At 43.0% G+C, this 17,289-nt stretch overlaps 1 protein-coding gene across 1 annotated transcript; it reads left to right on the top strand.

Annotated features, from left to right (window-relative positions):
- The first annotated feature begins 2,909 nt into the window (after positions 1-2,909).
- Positions 2,910-17,090, top strand: ACAT1 (acetyl-CoA acetyltransferase 1). Its single transcript, XM_071434146.1, has 12 exons — positions 2,910-3,049; positions 4,935-4,982; positions 7,509-7,626; positions 8,524-8,619; positions 9,708-9,808; positions 11,525-11,668; positions 13,503-13,653; positions 14,193-14,288; positions 14,948-15,061; positions 15,431-15,495; positions 16,136-16,293; positions 16,718-17,090. The coding sequence occupies exons 1-12, from the start codon at positions 2,990-2,992 to the stop codon at positions 16,836-16,838; spliced, it is 1,272 nt and encodes a 423-aa protein (XP_071290247.1). The 5' UTR covers positions 2,910-2,989; the 3' UTR covers positions 16,839-17,090.
- The last annotated feature ends 199 nt before the right edge of the window (positions 17,091-17,289 follow it).

The raw sequence follows: 17,289 nt of genomic DNA, 5'->3' as shown, positions 1-17,289 counted from the left end.
TGATTTTTCAGGAGAAGTTGTTCTCTAGAAGCCAGTTATTGCAGGAGTTCCTTGGCTGAATCAACTCCTACCCCTGTAAATTGATCACAGTTTAGGTAGAATCGTTGATGTAAATACAAAAGGCTTAACCTTGTTCATTCTTCTAATAAAGTGAGAATGTGGCTTAATTTTCTTCTTTGCTTTACCTGTCAACATGCACTCATAGAATTGTTTAGGCTGGAAAAGACCCTTGAATCTGTTAACCCAGCACTGCCAAGGGCACCACTAAACCATGTCCCTGAGTGCCACATCCTCTGAGTCCAGGGATGATGACTGACTTCCCTGTTTTACTGCTTGACAACCCCTTCCATGAAAAAAAGTTTTCTTAATATCCAATCTAAACCTTCCCTGGCACAACTTGGGGCCATTTTTTTGTTACTTGTTAGAAGAGACCAACCCCACCACCCTTGGCTGCACCCTCCTGTCAGGCAGCTGCAGAGAGTGATGAGGTCCCCCTGAACCTCCTTTTCTCCAGGCTGAACAACCTCAGCTCCCTCAGCTGCTCCTCACAGCACTTGTGCTCTTGATCCACTCCTTGGATATCTCAACATCTCTAGGTAGACATTGTGCCTGGCATTTGATTCTCATTTATTTTAGTGATGGAGATCCACTATAGAAATTCAGTTGGATACTGTGCTTCAGCTCCTGCATACAACCTTAAACACCTGTTAGAAAGAACAGCTGGAGTCACAAATGGCAGCTGCTGCTTCCCTCTGTGGATCCAGGGCATAGCCAAAGCAAATACCACCTGCTGAGCTAAGCAAGAGCAGCACAGTGTGACTTTTTAATAGTCTGTGACTGGACATCAAAAGTGACCTTGAATTTAGTACATCATAGTCAATCCTGGTGAGAAGAGATGATGAAAAAATTAAAGAATGTTAGCAGGTTATATGCCTGAAAAAGAGCTTTATACCGCAGGGGTAAAGGCAAGTTAAATGAGAATTTACTGGGTTTTGTTCTACCTGTTTTCAGCATTACTTATTTCTGAAAAATATCTTCATCCAACCTGGATGTTTTTGCTATATGGTACATATATATTTTCAGAGTAAAACCTTCAGTTTTTCCTGAGACAATATTTACCTTCAGTTTTTCCTGAGACAGTATTTATCAGTTCCTTTGTTATGTATGGTTTGAACTTGAAAACTGTCTCTAAATCAAAGGTTTTACTAGACTAGACTAGACCACCTTAGAACATCAGCTACTGAGAGTCAAGGAAGCAAAGGAGTACAAATGCTTCCCTCGCCAGTGCCTGTCCCAATCAGCCTCTCGCTGCATGTCTGGAGAATCTTTGGATATATATGCAAAGCAAGAAGTATCTTACTTTTGAGAGCAAAGACAAAGTGAAATCCTCTCTCACAGGGAAATGAATGAGATGTAGAACAGAAAATCAATTGAAGTAGTCTTGACAAATGTTAGTTCTACAATGTGAAGATCAAATATTAAAAAAAAAGTCAAGGTAGCAAATGGATGTTAACAGGTTGTTGAAATACTCTTGCTTTCTAGTGCTATATCCAAAGCCTGGTTCTTGGCATTTTTTCTAGTTTCGGGTACAAGTGGAAGAAAAGGTGCAAGTAAATGCTTGTTTATGTGACTGGGAGACCTCAGCTCGGGGGAATGCTTCATTCAGTTGTGGGTTACTGTAGCAGTATACTAACTCCTTCAGGGACTAAAAAAGTGGTTGAGGAGAAGAGACTGATCAGAAACAAACAGAGAATTGCTTGTCCTAGACTGTGTGCTCCAGCACAATTCAGAGAAAGTAATTTTGTGTTCTGAACCTGTTCCTTTGAGATACAAAGCTGGCGACCAGGAAAGATTCAGGCTTTTCCTGGCCTTGCTCTGTGCATGTTGGAGAGACAGGGTGAAGAGGAGCACTGTCAGGCTGGCAAACAGCTGTAGAGATTTTGTGCTGGCCTTCCAGCACAAATGCAGGTTCAGAGACAAGAGTGCGAGGGGAGAAGGCGCAGTGTAGCAAGGACCGTGGGACTGGGATGGGCAGCCTGAGGTCAGCTGGGGTTGAGCTGCATCAGTCGCTCCGTGCAGGCAGCTGCCGGGACCGTTCTCGGCCACGTTTGAATTCTGAGCTAACCAAGTCCGGGGTTTATGCCATGGCCAGGCAGGAAGGGGTTTAGGGGGAGTTAAGTTGCTGACTCTTCTGAAAGCAGCACTCAGCTGCAGCACAAGGGCACGCCAGGCACAAAGCCATACTCGGCGCTTTCATCCCCACGGCCTTGTCGTGCGCAGGAGGTTTCCGATACGGGATCAAATGTCCGCGGCTCAGGTCAGCTTAACCTGCAGCAGAGTTAAGCGTGGGGCGGGCGAGGGCCGGGCCGAGGAAGGGCGGTGGCGGAGAGGACACAGCCCCGGGGGCTGGTTCTTTTCCCGCAAGGATTTTCCAGCTGTCTCCATGCGCTTCTCTACCAGTGATTTTCCTTCTCGACGCGGCATCCCAGGCTGTCCACCCCACGCCTGGCCCCCGGGCGAGAGGAACGCGCCTGGCGCTGCGGAACTGCAGAATCCATTCGGTCAGAAAAAACCTCCGGGAACACCGAGTCCAACCCGTGACCCAGCCCCACCGTGTCACCCAGACCGTGGCACTGAGTGCCACCCCCACTCATTCCTTAAGCACCTCCAGGGACGGTGACTGGGCCGCCTCCCTGGGCAGCCCGTGGCGATGTCCGATCACCCTTTCCCGGGAGGAATTCCGCCTGATCTCCAGCCCAACGGGGTTCCCGGCTGGGGCGGTCCCACGCACGCGGCAGCCGCGGCCCTAGGGCAACGCACGCGGCAGCCCCTCTGACGCCGCCACGCCTTCCGCACCAGCCAATGGCAGGGGCGGGTGTGGCACCGCCCCGCGCCGCGGGGCCAATAGCAGCGGGCAGGGGGCGGGGCGCCGCCGGCTATAGGCGGGGGCGGCGGCGACGGTGAAGGTGACGGGGGCGCCGGCGGGAACATGGCGACGGCAGCGGGGGCGATGCTGTGCGGGCAGCGGCCGGCAGCGGGGCTGCTGCGGGTGAGGCGATCCCGGGCCCGGCTTTACCTTCTCTTTTCCTACGCAGTCCCGGCCCCGCCGCCGGGCCCGGAAAGGCTCGGCCAAGGTCACAGTGTCCTGCGGCGGGGCGGCTGCGCCCCCTCCCCTCACCCGTGCGGGCACCCCGGCCCGGGAGGTGGCCGAGCGGAGGGAGCGGGTCCCGGGCCGGGTGGGGGTGAAGGGCGGCCTCTCCCGCCCCCGCAGCCCCGGGCCCCGCGCTAAGCCCGGCGGGACCTTTATCCGCGATCCTGAGCGCGGCTTCTTCCACTGTCAGCGCCGCGGGTGCCGAGCCCTGTCCGGTACCGCTGCAGCCATAGCGGTGTCCCGGCCGGGCCGGGCCTACACTCGGGTTGGGTTCCTCTAATTAAGCAGTGTACAGATATAAATTTACACCGGTGGGTGTTGTTTCTCAGCTGGGCAGTGGGATGCTGCTGCCCCCAAAGCCGGTGTGGCGGCAGCGCTGCTGGCACTGTGGGGGCAGGTGCTGGCACCCCGCACGGCGGTAGGAGCTGTGCTGGGAGAAAGGAGGGCGAGTGGATCGCATGTGAATGCCATATGCTAAGCTGGAGGTGGCATTTTACCAGCTATGCAAGTGGGTCCGTCCTTCCTTCCTTCCTTCCTTCCTTCCTTCCTTCCTTCCTTCCTTCCTTCCTTCCCTCACGACAGAGCATGAATACTCCTAGCAGATGCCAGCTGCACTTGGTAAACAATTGTCTGGTTAGTCCTGTTTAAATTTCAGGTGTTGTGCAGTAAGAGTATTTATGGTAGTATAGGTATTTATTTTACTAGGCTTTGTTTTTTTGGCACCAACCCTTAGAAGCACTGCTGTTAAAGCCCTCCAAGGGACATAATTCTTTTTCAGGGAGAAGTTTTAAATTAAACTTCCAGCTGGCTATTATAACTTGAGCTGGGGAGAAAACCAGACAAAAATCCCTGAAAAAAACAAAAATCAAACAACTAATGTCGAGCAGTAAAAAAAAAAATCAGCCTTTTGTTAGTTGAAGGCTGGCAAATGAAGAGGAGAAACAGGCTAAATTTTCGTGTTGAGACACAACCAGAAAGCTTTGTCTGGTTTATAAAAATGGTAGTGTTCTTGTTGTGTCCTTAAGCAGTAGTTTTTGATTAGTATTTATTTAGCTGTAATTCAGTAATTACAGATAGAAGGCCAGAAGTTTCCAGTATGCTGAAGTGTTGTCTCAGGAAATGGCTAAAGAAAGTGGTTTAAGCCACTAATGGAAAGATCACTCTCTTAATATGAAACAATACCTACAGATATAATTTTGTATCTTTGCACTGCTTAATTGTATGAAGCTACTGGCTGGTGAATTAGACTGCTCAGATAATCCCTTTTTCCTGGTTTTGTTTTATTCTATTTTGGTGTGATGTTCTGAATTTGTTGTCTTCATTTTTGTTTATAAAACACCAAGGGAGTGGGAGTTGTAGATGCGAACTGCCACTGTTTAAAAGCAGTGGAGTTAATGGTAGGAATGAATGAACAACGTCCAGGGAAGCAGACAGAGGGACTAGTAACTTTTTCAAGATAACAGCACTCACCCCTGGCTTAGATATATGCTATAGGTGTACATAACAGACTTGGACAAAATGAATTTGGTGTTGTTTTTGAAGGAATATTTGTTTATTTTTCAGAAAACATTTTATCACAGATGTTATGGTGAGACTGTACTAGACTACACTTCTTTGCAAAGGCATGTCATGATTTTTTTCATATTTTTCCAGTATATATATAAATTTTCTTAGATACTAATTTTTGAAATAATGACTTCTATGAAAATGGGTACATTACAGAATGAAACATTATGGCACTGGCTTTCTTGATGTGAGATTCTGAGGACTTTCTTGTTTTCAGGCTCTGAAGTATACAAGCCGTGGCTATGCATCACAGCGTACTTTAAATGTAAGTATAAAGCACTCTCTGACTAATCAACTGCTGGTTTAGATTTGCTTGTTAATCACTGACATTTTTAAGAAAATCATCACAAAAAAAACTGGCTTAAAGACAGTGTCACTTGTGCCCAAGCCACATTTTACTGCAAAATCTGAAATAACTCAGATTGCAGTTTATTTTGGTTGGCTAAGTGTGGGACAAAATTAGAAGTGTGTCAGCTGACGTAAGCTTCATGTAACTGTTAACCTAGAATGGGAAAATACAGCTGATATTAACTGATCCCTTTGAAATTATTTGTGTTATCCTGGAGCTTGCTGTTACAATGTGAAAGATGAGGACAAGTTTGTTACTGTCACTCATGAAGTCAGTCATGATGAAGGGGTTACAGTAATAGACAGCCCTTCATAGTTTTAAACAAGTATCATTTGTCTTTATTTTTTTCCTAGTGTTTTCTTTCTTTGCCTAAATGGAAAAACCCTCATGACCAGGCCCTGTAAAGCTTTCTGGTTAACTTTGACTGAAACCAGTACAGCTGGAAGCAATCATTGCTGCTTCTTGACAGCTGTCAGGGGCAGCCAGAGGTCTGGCATGTGCACCTTTTTGGTGCCGGGTTCTCATGCTGCTCTCACAGGGTTATTGGGTGCACACATGGATGTAACACTAAAGCTAAGAGGCAAAATAAGAGTAAAATAGGGCTGGATGTCATAAACTGCTGCTTACACGTTCTGCTGGCACCTGGGCATTTGAATATATCCAGGGGTGGAGACCTCACAACCACTCTGGGTAACCTGTGCCAGAGTTCAGCCACACCCCCAGTGGAGAAATGTTTCCTGATGTTCCGTGGGAACTCCTTTGTGTCAGTTGGTGCCCACTGTGCACCACTGAAAAGAGTTTGGCTCTACCTTCTTTGCACCCTTCCTTGCAGTATTCATATACTCACCTCCATGGTGAGGTGCTGCTGTTGAAGTTCTCTGTGGCACTACAGCCCTCTGGTGTAGCAGCCACTCCTCCTTTGGTGTCACCAGCAAACCTGCTGAGGGTGCACTGCACCATCATCCAGTTCACTAATGAAGATGTGACACAGGACTGGACCAGTACTGAACCCTGCTAACTGGCCTCCAACCAGACTTTGTGCCTCTATCACCACCCCAGCCTGGCCATTCAGCCCTTTTCTATCCCCCTCACCATCTGCTTGTCTAGCCCATAGTTCATTAACTTCTGTATAAGGATTTTATGGGAGACAGAGGTGAAAGCCTCACTGTAGTCCAGGTGGACCATGTCTGCTCTCCCCTCCTCTACCAGACCAGTCACTTCATTGTAGAAGGCTGGTAGTTTGTCTGAGCATGGCTTCCCCTTGGTGAATCCATGCTGATGACTCCTGATGATTTTCTTGTTAGTGTAAATGGTTTTTTAGGATTAGTTGTTTCATCCCTTTCCAGGGGTTAAGATGGATCTCACGGACCTGTAGTTCCCTGGGTCCTCTTTCTTACCCTTCTTGAGGATTGGAGTAATGCTTGACTTTCCTCCACTCCTTGGGCACCACACCACCATAATTGCTGTGACTATCTCAACATTATTGAAAGTGACCTTAAAAAGTCACCTGCCAGCTCCCACAGAACTCATGGGGGCATCTGGTCAGGACCCATAGATTTATGTATGTCAAATTTGTCCTGACTTGTTCCTCTTTCACCAAGGGTGCATCTTCCTTGCTCCACCCTTCCCCCAGTCTCTGGAGCCTGGAATTCCTGAAGGCTACTCTTAGCACTGGAGACTGAGGCAAATCAGGCATTCAGCATTCAGTATTTCAGCCTTGTTCTTTGTCACCAAGGAGGCCCATATTTTCCTTGCTTCTTAGGTGCTCATGGAAGCCCTTCCTTTGCTTTTGACATTCTTTGCCAGATTTAATTCTTGGCTTTATGACCTCATCCCTGCATGCTCAGACTGTGTGCCAGATTCTCAGTTCCTGTTTCCATCTCTTGTACAATTCATTTTTGTGTGCGAGTTTTGGTATCCATCCTGGCATTTTTACCCAACTTACTGCTCGTTGGAATGGATTGCTCTGGAGCTTGGAGGGGTCCTCTTTGAACATCAGCCAGCTTTCTTTATTCCCCCTTTGCTCCAGGATGTTCAGGATTCTTGCAAACATCATCAATGCCAAGGCTGAGCTCAATGCACTCCACCTGTTCTGTCCCTTAACGCACAAGGCCTCTCCTCTGCCCCCTTGCCTTGTCTTCTTGACCTGTCCTTCCTGGAGAGCCCTTATCCCTGCATGGCAGCACTCCAGCCATTTGAGCCATCTCACCACAGCTCCATGATCCCAAGGTTGTAGTGCTGCAGCTGCACACCAGTCTCCTTATGTTTACTCTTCATGCTGCATGCATTAATACAGATTTTAGTGCTCTGAAGCACTTGCAGGATGAAAGAGAAGCTGTGACATCAATGAAATAATAACAAGTAGATACATTTAAAATATACTGCTATATGTGTGCAATTGTGAGAGAGATTGTGACTTTTACTCTATTCTTCTGCACTTAGGAGGTGGTGATAGCAAGTGCTGTAAGGACACCTATTGGATCTTTCCAAGGGTCTCTTTCCTCACTGCCAGCCACTAAACTTGGTTCCATTGCAATTAAGGGAGCAATTGCCAGAGCAGGTATGCATACACATTTTTTTTCTCTGTGACAAAGAAAACCTTAAGTGGCTCGGTGTCTTTTCAATGGCTTGGTAATGAAAAAAACCTGCAATGTCCTGGATTTTTTGCTCCTGTGGCATTTTTAAGTCTATCCACAAAAGCCGTTTAAGTAAAGTTGACTGTCAGACTTCTATTCAATCTGAATTAAGAGCTGCTTCTAGGAGCAGAATGTAGCCTAGGGGTATCTGTGCTATTCCAAATGTGATTGAACATGGTATTTGGTTTGTTGGGATGGGTTTTTATGACATGTGTAAGCTGATGCAAAGGCTGCTTGCTGCTGAGACCAGTGGCCTTTTCTTTCCCTGCCCAGTTTTTATGTGGGTGCATGTACTTGAAGCACAGCCTTGTCAGCCTTTTGACGGATTCAGTCTAGCAAAAAATTTTTTTTAGGGAAGAGGAGGGTTAATACTACAGGAAGTTGGACACCAGGGCTGTTGCAAGAGATGCAGCAGGAGAGCAGACCTCTTCTCTGTGGTGGCAGCTTGCTGTGGCCTTGGCTTGCCCAAGCTAAATAAACAAAATTGTCTTTAGACATAATTCTAGCGCAAAAAAAGTTTTGGGCATTTAACTATCCATGGAAATCGAGCTTCTCAGGTGATTAGTAAGACTTGGAAATGTTGATTTCAATGAAATAACTGCAGCTTGTCCTGCAGAGTGACAGGGGAATTATCTTCTGGGGGGATCACCAGTTCCCCATACTCCATGAATATGAGGGTAGAGATCTGGAATGCACCCACTGGGGCCTGGGTTCTGTTAGCATATGGGTTGGATGTGGCAAGTTTTGTTAGTCTTTGATAGAAAACATCAGTGGGAACTTTTGTCAAAAGGATCCTGAATCAAAACAATTTTGTTTTGTAGGAATCCCTGCAGAAGAAGTGAAAGAGGCCTATATGGGCAATGTCCTGCAGGCTGGACAAGGACAAGCTCCAGCCAGACAAGCAGTTTTGGGTGCAGGTAATCCTTCTCTTTGCACTGGGGTTGAAGGTTTTCTGTCTTTATGTACCTGGGATCTACTGGGCTGTGAGTTAGAGCAGACTGGTGGGCAGCCCTTTGTCAGGACTGTCCATGGATGCTTTTTGCCCTGTGATGGGTGAAGGGTGCACATTGCACTCACGCAAGTGGGATGTTATTGCCTGAAGTGTTTGCAGAACCTGGAGAAGACAGTACTGGAGATCAGGCTGGTAATTCCACAGTACTTTACATTAATGATGGATGCTGCTCTGAATCTTTCACAAAACAGACTTTTTTTTTTGGTGTATCATTATTCTTAGTTCTTACTGGATAAGGAGTCAATGAGTTTCCTTCAACACATGAGTGTCTACAACTCATCTTCCTGTGGAGTCTGGAGCTGACACTGGAAGTATTCACTATATGATGTTAGCTGTAACATTAACTTCTCCATTCTTCTGTGGGGGTGGGATTCCATACCTTAGCTTGTTTCTAGGTAAGCCTGTAGGTCAAGGAGGAACTATGCGCTTTCTTGGATCTGTTGTACATTTTTGAAGGAAAAGGAACCACTTCCATGTTAGGCAAAGTGATAAATATGGCTCTCTTCATTCACAGAATTATATAGTATCTTGAGTTGGAGTGGACCTTAAAGATCTCATTCCAACCCCCCTGCTGTGGGCAAGGACACCTTCCATTAGACCAGGGTGCTCAGAGCCCTGCCCAGCCTGGCATGGGGTCTGTCTTGTTGCCAGTTGCTAAATTCTGCAGCTTATTTATGCTTTTTCAGCCTTGGGTGCTGCTTAGAGGCAGAGATCAGGGTTTTAGGAACAGGAGCAGTTCTGGAGTCCCTTCCTTGATCTTCCATTTCCTTGCCTTTCCCCTTATCACAAGTCAGTTGTTGGAAGGGGAGAAACAGCAGGGGTTTCCAAGAACTATGAATAAGTGTAGATAAATTGCCTTGGCAGGCTAAACAGTGCAAGCTGGACATCCTGGGCTTAGATAAAAACTGGTGCCATATGAAATATTGCTGAAACACCAATAAAATGCTGTAGTCTGCCCTCCAAATAACAGCTGTACAAACTTCTCTGACTTAGGTCTGCCGATCGCCACTCCTACCACAACTGTCAATAAAGTCTGTGCTTCAGGAATGAAATCAATCATGATGGCAGCACAAAGCCTGATGTGTGGGAGTCAGGTATGTGGATTTTGTGCTGTTCTATGGAAAAAACCACACAGTTAATGTTGTATATCCTGTCCTGCCAATAGCTGTGCTCTTTGATTTGGGATTGTGTTTTGGCTTGGCATAATAAAGCTAATTAGCAAGGGCTTGTTTTGTTTTGTTTATGCAACCCTAATTTTATAGTCGGTTAAGTATGTTTGAGTTCAAAACAGAAAAGAAAGTAAATACTATAGTTGGAAAATTCAGATGTGTTTTTAGAGCTGAAGAAACAAGGTGGATTGTTTGGGGGGTATTTTCTCATCTCTCTACCCCCCACCCCACCTACCAGTCCAGCCCCCAAAATATAATTAAGGGAATTTTCAAGCTTTAAGTTTTGAAAAGGTGAAGAAATTTTTATGTACTTAGTTTTTGGTGAGTTGACTTTCAGACCGTGTTAACATTTAAATGAATTAAATACACATGTTCAAGCAATGTTGTTTCCAGGTACACTAAAGATCTTTCAGGCTTATTTATTATTTTAGAAGAAGCAGAATTTATTGTTTATGAACAAGCTTTTTCATTACAGAGCTTGATGAAGGAGAATTGCTCATCTCTGTCAACTTTCTTACAAGATTTTCTGTACAATGGGAAAAAAAGTTCTGTCACTTGATGGGAGGATAGGAGAATACATCATTTTCAGTAAGCCATTAAATGCTGCACAGCAAAGAATGTGGGAGAAGTGTCAATGTGAAGAAAGACATTTCAGTTTTGTTTTTAATTCCACACCCAAAGCATTTTGGCAGCATCTTTGGTTCTCTGAAGTGAAAATATAATCAGTTCAATTATATATATATTTGGCTTTAAAAGTAAGTGGCTCATAAGTGAAGAAGACTTTTCTGTGTGTGTTTAAAACAAAAGTCTTTAAATTTTGATGTGCCTTCTGTGGAAATCACAGTGTAACTGGAGTTAAGCAACTGCTTTATTGCTTTGGCCTTGCCCTGCAGAAAACAGCACTTTGTCTGGGGCCTGCTGAAGTTGATGGAAATCTTGTCACCAGACTTTGAACCAGGCCCAGCATGTCTTTGTAAACAGCTACATTTGGATTTAGTCATTTATATCCAATGACTTCATGAGAGTGCTTGTGCCTTTGGTTGGTTTGACAGATGTAGGCCATGAGCTCTGAATAGAAGTGGAATTTTCAGCTGAATTAATCATACAAGCTGTGCTGCCAGTCTCAGCAAAATCAGAGACTCAGCCAGTTATTAATCTCTTAGAGCTATTAATTATGGGGGGGTTGGTATTGGTTTGTTTTTCCTGGCTGTGGGCTGTGAGGTATCTGTGGTATGACAGTGATGGTTCCCAGTGGCTTGAGTCAGTGTACACCATTATATAAACAATTGTATTGGCTCTCTCTCCAGGTCTTTCACTTAATGGAATTTTAATGCCAGGGATTCTTGTTCCTCTAGTCTGCTGCTGCTTCCATATCCTCCACTGCCTTTTCAATCTATCTGTCTTTTCAATAGCTGTCCTCAGCCTTCTTTTTTTTTCCTTTATTACTTCGTGTCATGTTTCTGCCAGGTTGGATTACCTATCTTCAGTTGTTCCCGTTTGCTTTTTAAATGCTTAAAGGGTGTTCTTTTTATGTCCTTCTCTAAGACTTCTGAGAAGTATAAAGTGTCCATGCTTAAGCTTTTACTAATACTGGTTCTACAACTGCATGATTATTAACTTCATCTTGTTTCCTTTGAGCAGGATGTCATGGTTGCTGGTGGAATGGAGAGCATGTCCAATGTTCCCTACACGATGAGCAGAGGGGCAACACCTTATGGAGGAGTAAAGCTGGAAGACCTGATAGTAAAAGATGGGCTGACAGATGCTTACAACCATATCCATATGGTAAATATTCCTGCACAGTGCTCATGTATCAACCATAGATAGACCTGATGCAGATCTGAAAAGCTTGCTTATAGTTGTTATGAAACTGCTTCCTCTAGCAAGCCTGGAAATGAGAAGGAAAAAAGTCTTCCATTTCCAGGTTTCCTGCAGTACCAGACCAGAATAGCAGAGTAGTTTGTAATTACCTGTCTCTGCAGTCTGAATAGCCTAAAGCAAGGATTAAGAGAAAAATTAATTCTGCTGCTGATGGGTTGCTGTTGTTCCATCTGAGGGAGGGAGCAATCAAGTTGCTTGGTGTCTGTGAGGATATCTGCTCTGAAGGATCCAGCAGGCTCATGTTTTTCCCTCCCCCAGAGTACATATCTCATATCTCCTGTGGGAAGGTTTGAGTCAGCTGGTGTGCTTACTCATCAGCAGGGTAACTTAAATTGGACAAACAAGGGCAAACTTTGGATGGGTTTGGAAAACAACTGATGCAAAGACAATCAAGAACAATCACCAGGGAAGAAAAGTTTAAAAAGAGAATGGCTGCTTTCAGCTTATGAATATTTCTGACCTTTACCCAGTGGCAATTCACAGCTATAGAGCAGTATTGATTGATCAGTTGGTGTTCTTTCTGGGATACAGGAAAACGTGTCATGAAGAATATTTACTTTGATTCACAGATTTGGTACAGACCTCACTTGTGTATGATTTATTCTTTTTGTACCCTAGTGCTTAGGCTATGTGGGAATGTTGAAACTCATTCCCACATTTCAGCTAAAATGGATTTTGAATGTGAGGATTTTATAGGAATCTAAAGGGTGGCTTTGATAGTTCCCTCATGTGAGGAAAAATTCTAGCAGTTGGTTATAACACACCAAGTTTTAATAGATTGGGACTGTATGTTGGAACCTTTTGTCTGTCTTATAGCAGATGTAGGTTGTTTAGAAAGCCTTGACAGTCTCTGTGAGAACATGCAATAAAGTCCATAGGATGGCTTTGGGAATTACTCTTGTCTGTGGTTTGGCAGTAGCCTAAGTTGCTGGTGCTTTGAGGTTTGAAGACTTAAATTTCATTCATTACATAGAAGTGAACTTGCTTATTTGAAGAACTAGAGGGACACAATACTAAAGGGTTTTGTGTTGATTCATTGAGTTTTCCAATGAAATGAGAGGTGGAACAAAACCTTTCAAGGGCAAATCTTTCCAGTTGACTAAATGAGTTTTTTTTAAATTTTGTCACTGGGTATTTAGACAGTGATGGTAATGAATTGTGAGTATATAATTACAATCATGATTTGCCTATATAAAAACTGATTTGGTTGTTTTGTTCTACTTATTACAGTTATTAGAAAAAAGGGATGCATATTTTTATTTCTACAGTTTTAGAGATTCTGAGTTTTAGAGTTTTTTAGAGATTCTGAAGGCCCTGTGTGTTGACCTGTTCTTGTAATCTTTGGAATAGGCAAGATAATAATGGAGTGAAAACTCTAGGAAAATGATGTGAACATGTGCTTCTGTGGCTGAACAATAATCTTCAGTCTCTGAAGGTGTCAGCCCTAAGCACTTTAAACTTACTTTTGCATGCAGTTAAACTGAAAAAAAAAGCCTTATAAGGAAAGTTCCTTTATGGATTTGATAATCTGGATCCAGAAAACATTTGCTAAATCTGACAATTATATTTCAAAACCATAAGTTACTATTTGTTATTATTACGACTGTGTAAACCAGAAACAGAACACCAATATTAGTCACATTCAGTTCTGGAAATCTGCTGGTTGAGGTTTTTTCAGTTGTAGTTGAGCTTTACATCTTCAGGAATACCAAACCTAACAGGCCTGTTTTCCTCCAAGGGCAACTGTGCTGAGAACACTGCCAAGAATTTCACTATTTCCAGAGAGGAGCAAGACACTTATGCCATAGGCTCTTACACCAAGAGCAAAACAGCCTGGGACTCAGGAGTACTGAAAAATGAAATAGTTCCTGTCACTATTTCAAAAAAAGGTACTGTGGAAAGGTGTGATGAGATGAATTTTGTTTCTTATAGAAAGCTGTAATGTTGTTTGTATTCACTGGAAATTGTATTGTTTAGACATGTGAATCTCAGGAACATTCATTTTGATCACCTAAGAATTTTCTGTTAGGCAGACTTTCTGGTAAACAGCAGTCAGTGACCTGTCATCTGGTTTTTGTTTTTCAGTTTTTCTTCAATGTTGCACACCATATTTTTTTTTTTTTTGGTCTGAGTGAAAGTTAGCTATTGAATTCAGTTATGGCTAAAAGACATCTATTTGTATCGATTTGTTTTAATTTACATTAAAGATAGGCTCTTTGTCCTTTTTGTTCAGCCACTGGGAAGTATAAATGGATTTTCTGCAAATAAATTTGATTAAGGAATAACTTTTTTTTTTTCAGTTCATGTAAGCACATTTCCTGATGTGCGTTTTACATGCATTTGCACTTTTTTACTGAAATAAGTTATTTATATAAAGCAGTATTTAGTCAACTGTTCTACAAAATACTAAACCAAATCTGAATTTCAGGGAAGCCAGATACAGAAGTGAACGAAGATGAAGAATACAAACGTGTTGATTTCAGTAAAGTTCCAAAGCTGAAAGCTGTTTTCCAAAAAGAAAACGGTAAATATCATAACAGAACTGCTTAATTTTCTGCCAAGTGCAGGGATGCTTTGTCAGGGTGGAGAGTCTATTCACAAGAGCATGAATGCTCAACAACAGCCCTTTTATTTTTAAATGTCTGCTGAGATAAAGAAACATGCTGCACAACAGCAGGAACTGGCTTGGATTAAAAGATGGTCCAAGAACCTTAAACTGGTGAACACCTCTGTTTGGGACATTCACCTTAAAAAGAGTGACAGGTGGGTTTCAGTTTCACTGGGCCTTGGTCTCTGCCAGGTGTAAACTCCTGTTGCTGTGCAGCTGGAGTGGCTTCCCAAATCTGTAATTGATAAACCTTCCTGGCTAAGTCAAAACTGCCCCTCATTCACAACCCCTCCTGAGCTGGAATTCTGTGACAATGCCAGCAGTGCAGCTGCCATGGAAGGCATGATCTAAACTGGCACTGGGATAAGGATACAAGTACCTCGGGCTGCATTTGTTTCATCAAACAGATGTCAAAAACCAATTCATTTTTAGTTAACTCAGTGCAACAGGTTTCACCAAATGATTGAGACTTCATGTTCAGTGAACTCAGGGAGAAACAATCCTTCACAGGATATATGTGAGCTGTTTTGCATAACACTCTCACCTCTGCCTAAGGGATGTTTTTCCTTTTCTAGGAACAGTTACAGCTGCTAATGCCAGTACTCTGAATGATGGAGCAGCTGCCTTGGTGCTGATGACTACAGAGGCAGCCAAGAGACTGAAAGTCAAACCTTTGGCACGGATAGTAGGTATGATGTTCCTTACCTCTAGGAAAGTCCTGGAAAATACTCCCATAGTGTGCTCTCAGACTGGGAGTCCTGTTAGGCTGCTTACCTGACATCATGGCTGCATCTTCCCAGCACAGTCCTTGAAATTTCAGGTGTTACACCAGCAGACTTTTGACCATAAACAGAATATTCTATATGTAATAATAAAATTTGGAAAATATTATTGTGTGGCTTAGGGCACTATGTTTTAGATGCAGCTATTTCATAGACCATGGTATTCAGAATTTCTCTTATCTTGGCAGTGTTTGCTGCTTGCAAAGAAAGAAAATAATGTATGGTAAAAACACAAGGTCTTTAAACACCTTTTCTGAATTATTTTTCTTTTTTCAGCTTTTGCAGATGCTGCTGTTGATCCTATTGACTTTCCAATTGCACCTGCATATGCTGTTCCTAAGGTAAGACTAAAACTGAGTGGGTTTTGGAAAAAAACAAGCTTCCCTAGCATTCCACTGTCAGTTCATCCCCTCTCAGTGGGTCTTCTTGAATTAGGATTGAAATTTTAATGATGTCATAAATACAAAGAACAGATGTTTTACAGAGGACCAAGGCTAAACTGCGGATCTTCAGAATTAACAAATTTCTCACACCTATTTTGAAAGAGGGTATTGTTCTATTCTGCTTTTAGCAACTTTTGACACATTTGCACCTTTGAAGTTTTGCAACTTCTATGGCCAAAAGGCAAAATAAGTATGATTATACATGGGTAGACTTATTCTAAAAGGAACTGAAGATAGGTGTATGATGTGAGGGAGTACTGTCATTTTAAATGGGCTTACTGTAGCAGCAGTCTTAGTGTTGTGTGATGGAAATGCATCCTTGGATGGGCTGCTCACCATTCCTTCTTTGGTGAAAAGTCAAGTTTGTGGTTCAGTCCTTCAGTTTTGCTTTTTCCCATCTGACAAAGAGGTTCCTAAAATGTGAATTTGTGAATCAGAGTATGGGGAGCCTGAGTCACTGACTTCAAAATAGAGCTATTATTTCTTTAATTAGTTTCCTATTTTTTTAATAGTAGTAATTATTTTGTATTATTTCTAGATTCTAAGTGAGACAGGCCTGAAAAAAGAAGACATTGCAATGTGGGAAATTAACGAAGCATTCAGTGTTGTGGTGCTGGCCAATATAAAAATGCTGGACATCGATCCACAAAAAGTAAATATTAATGGAGGAGCTGTCTCTCTTGGACATCCAATAGGGTAAGCAAAATAAGCTCTGGGTTTTCTCTGCACAGAGGCATTGTCTTCTAGGTAAATGAGTTTTAAGCAAATAAGAGTATGTTTGAATTTAATCCTTATTATTGATTTGGTTATAGGAGATCTGTTCCCTTCTTTGAAAGAGCTTTGCTGCTTGTAGAGGTACTCTGTAATATACAGGCTGACATAGAGGTGATTTCTTTTTCCCAAAGAAACTTTAGCTATACATACACAAACAAAAATGCCATGTTGAAGAACCTTTGTGTTTATTCCTCTCTAGCTCCAGTACTTAATCTGTACTGCACTGAACCGCAGACAAAAGGATTGTTTCCATGTTTTTATTGGTACTATGTTCTGCCAACGTCCCTGTGTAGGTCAAATTGAGAATTTCCTTTAAACTATGTTCTTTTGTTTTTCTGATATCTAGAATGTCTGGAGCAAGAATTGTTGTTCACATGGCGCATGCTTTGAAACCAGGACAATATGGTCTTGCAGGAATCTGCAATGGAGGAGGAGGTGCTTCTGCAATACTGATACAGAAGCTGTAGCCCAAGCAGCATCAGAAACACAGCCTTAAAAGCTCTCTGATCAAAACTGAGTGGTAGCTGTTACATCTTATTTATCAATCAGTGGATGAGTTCTGTAACTGCTATTCTAAAATTTCCTAAAGCATCAATGATTACTGATCAGACAACTGGCCCTTTTACTGCTATCTCAGTTCAACTTTTTATACAGTACAAGTAAGCAATGTCAAATTTTAATTTTGGCTTGACATCTGTCAATAAAGAATGTTAACTATGGCTCCCTCTGTCACTGACTTATCATTTCTTAAAGGCCCTTGAAAAGGAATTCTCTTGGTAACCCACAGAGTGCTGCTACTGGAAACAGCTGTTTTCTCTTGAAAATTCTTTGCAGTATGACAGCAGCTTGGTCCTGAAGATACTTTTTTCTTATGAAAGTAAATGGATAATTCACATCTTCATTAGAACCAGAGTGCCT

Source organism: Agelaius tricolor, unplaced genomic scaffold (assembly GCF_023055355.1).
Source record: "Agelaius tricolor isolate 1412-34295 unplaced genomic scaffold, bAgeTri1.0.p SCAF_9, whole genome shotgun sequence".
Classification (NCBI taxonomy): Eukaryota; Metazoa; Chordata; class Aves; order Passeriformes; family Icteridae; genus Agelaius; species Agelaius tricolor.
This window is presented reverse-complemented; position numbering and strand designations above follow the sequence as displayed.

Coding starts and splice junctions, on each gene's coding strand:
- ACAT1 (XM_071434146.1), top strand. CDS start 2,990: ATGGCGACGGCAGCGGGGGCGATGCTGTGCGGGCAGCGGCCGGCAGCG. Junction 11,669..13,502: donor CTTACAACCATATCCATATG/GTAAATATTCCT, acceptor TTTTCCTCCAAG/GGCAACTGTGCTGAGAACAC. Junction 14,289..14,947: donor TGTTTTCCAAAAAGAAAACG/GTAAATATCATA, acceptor TTCCTTTTCTAG/GAACAGTTACAGCTGCTAAT.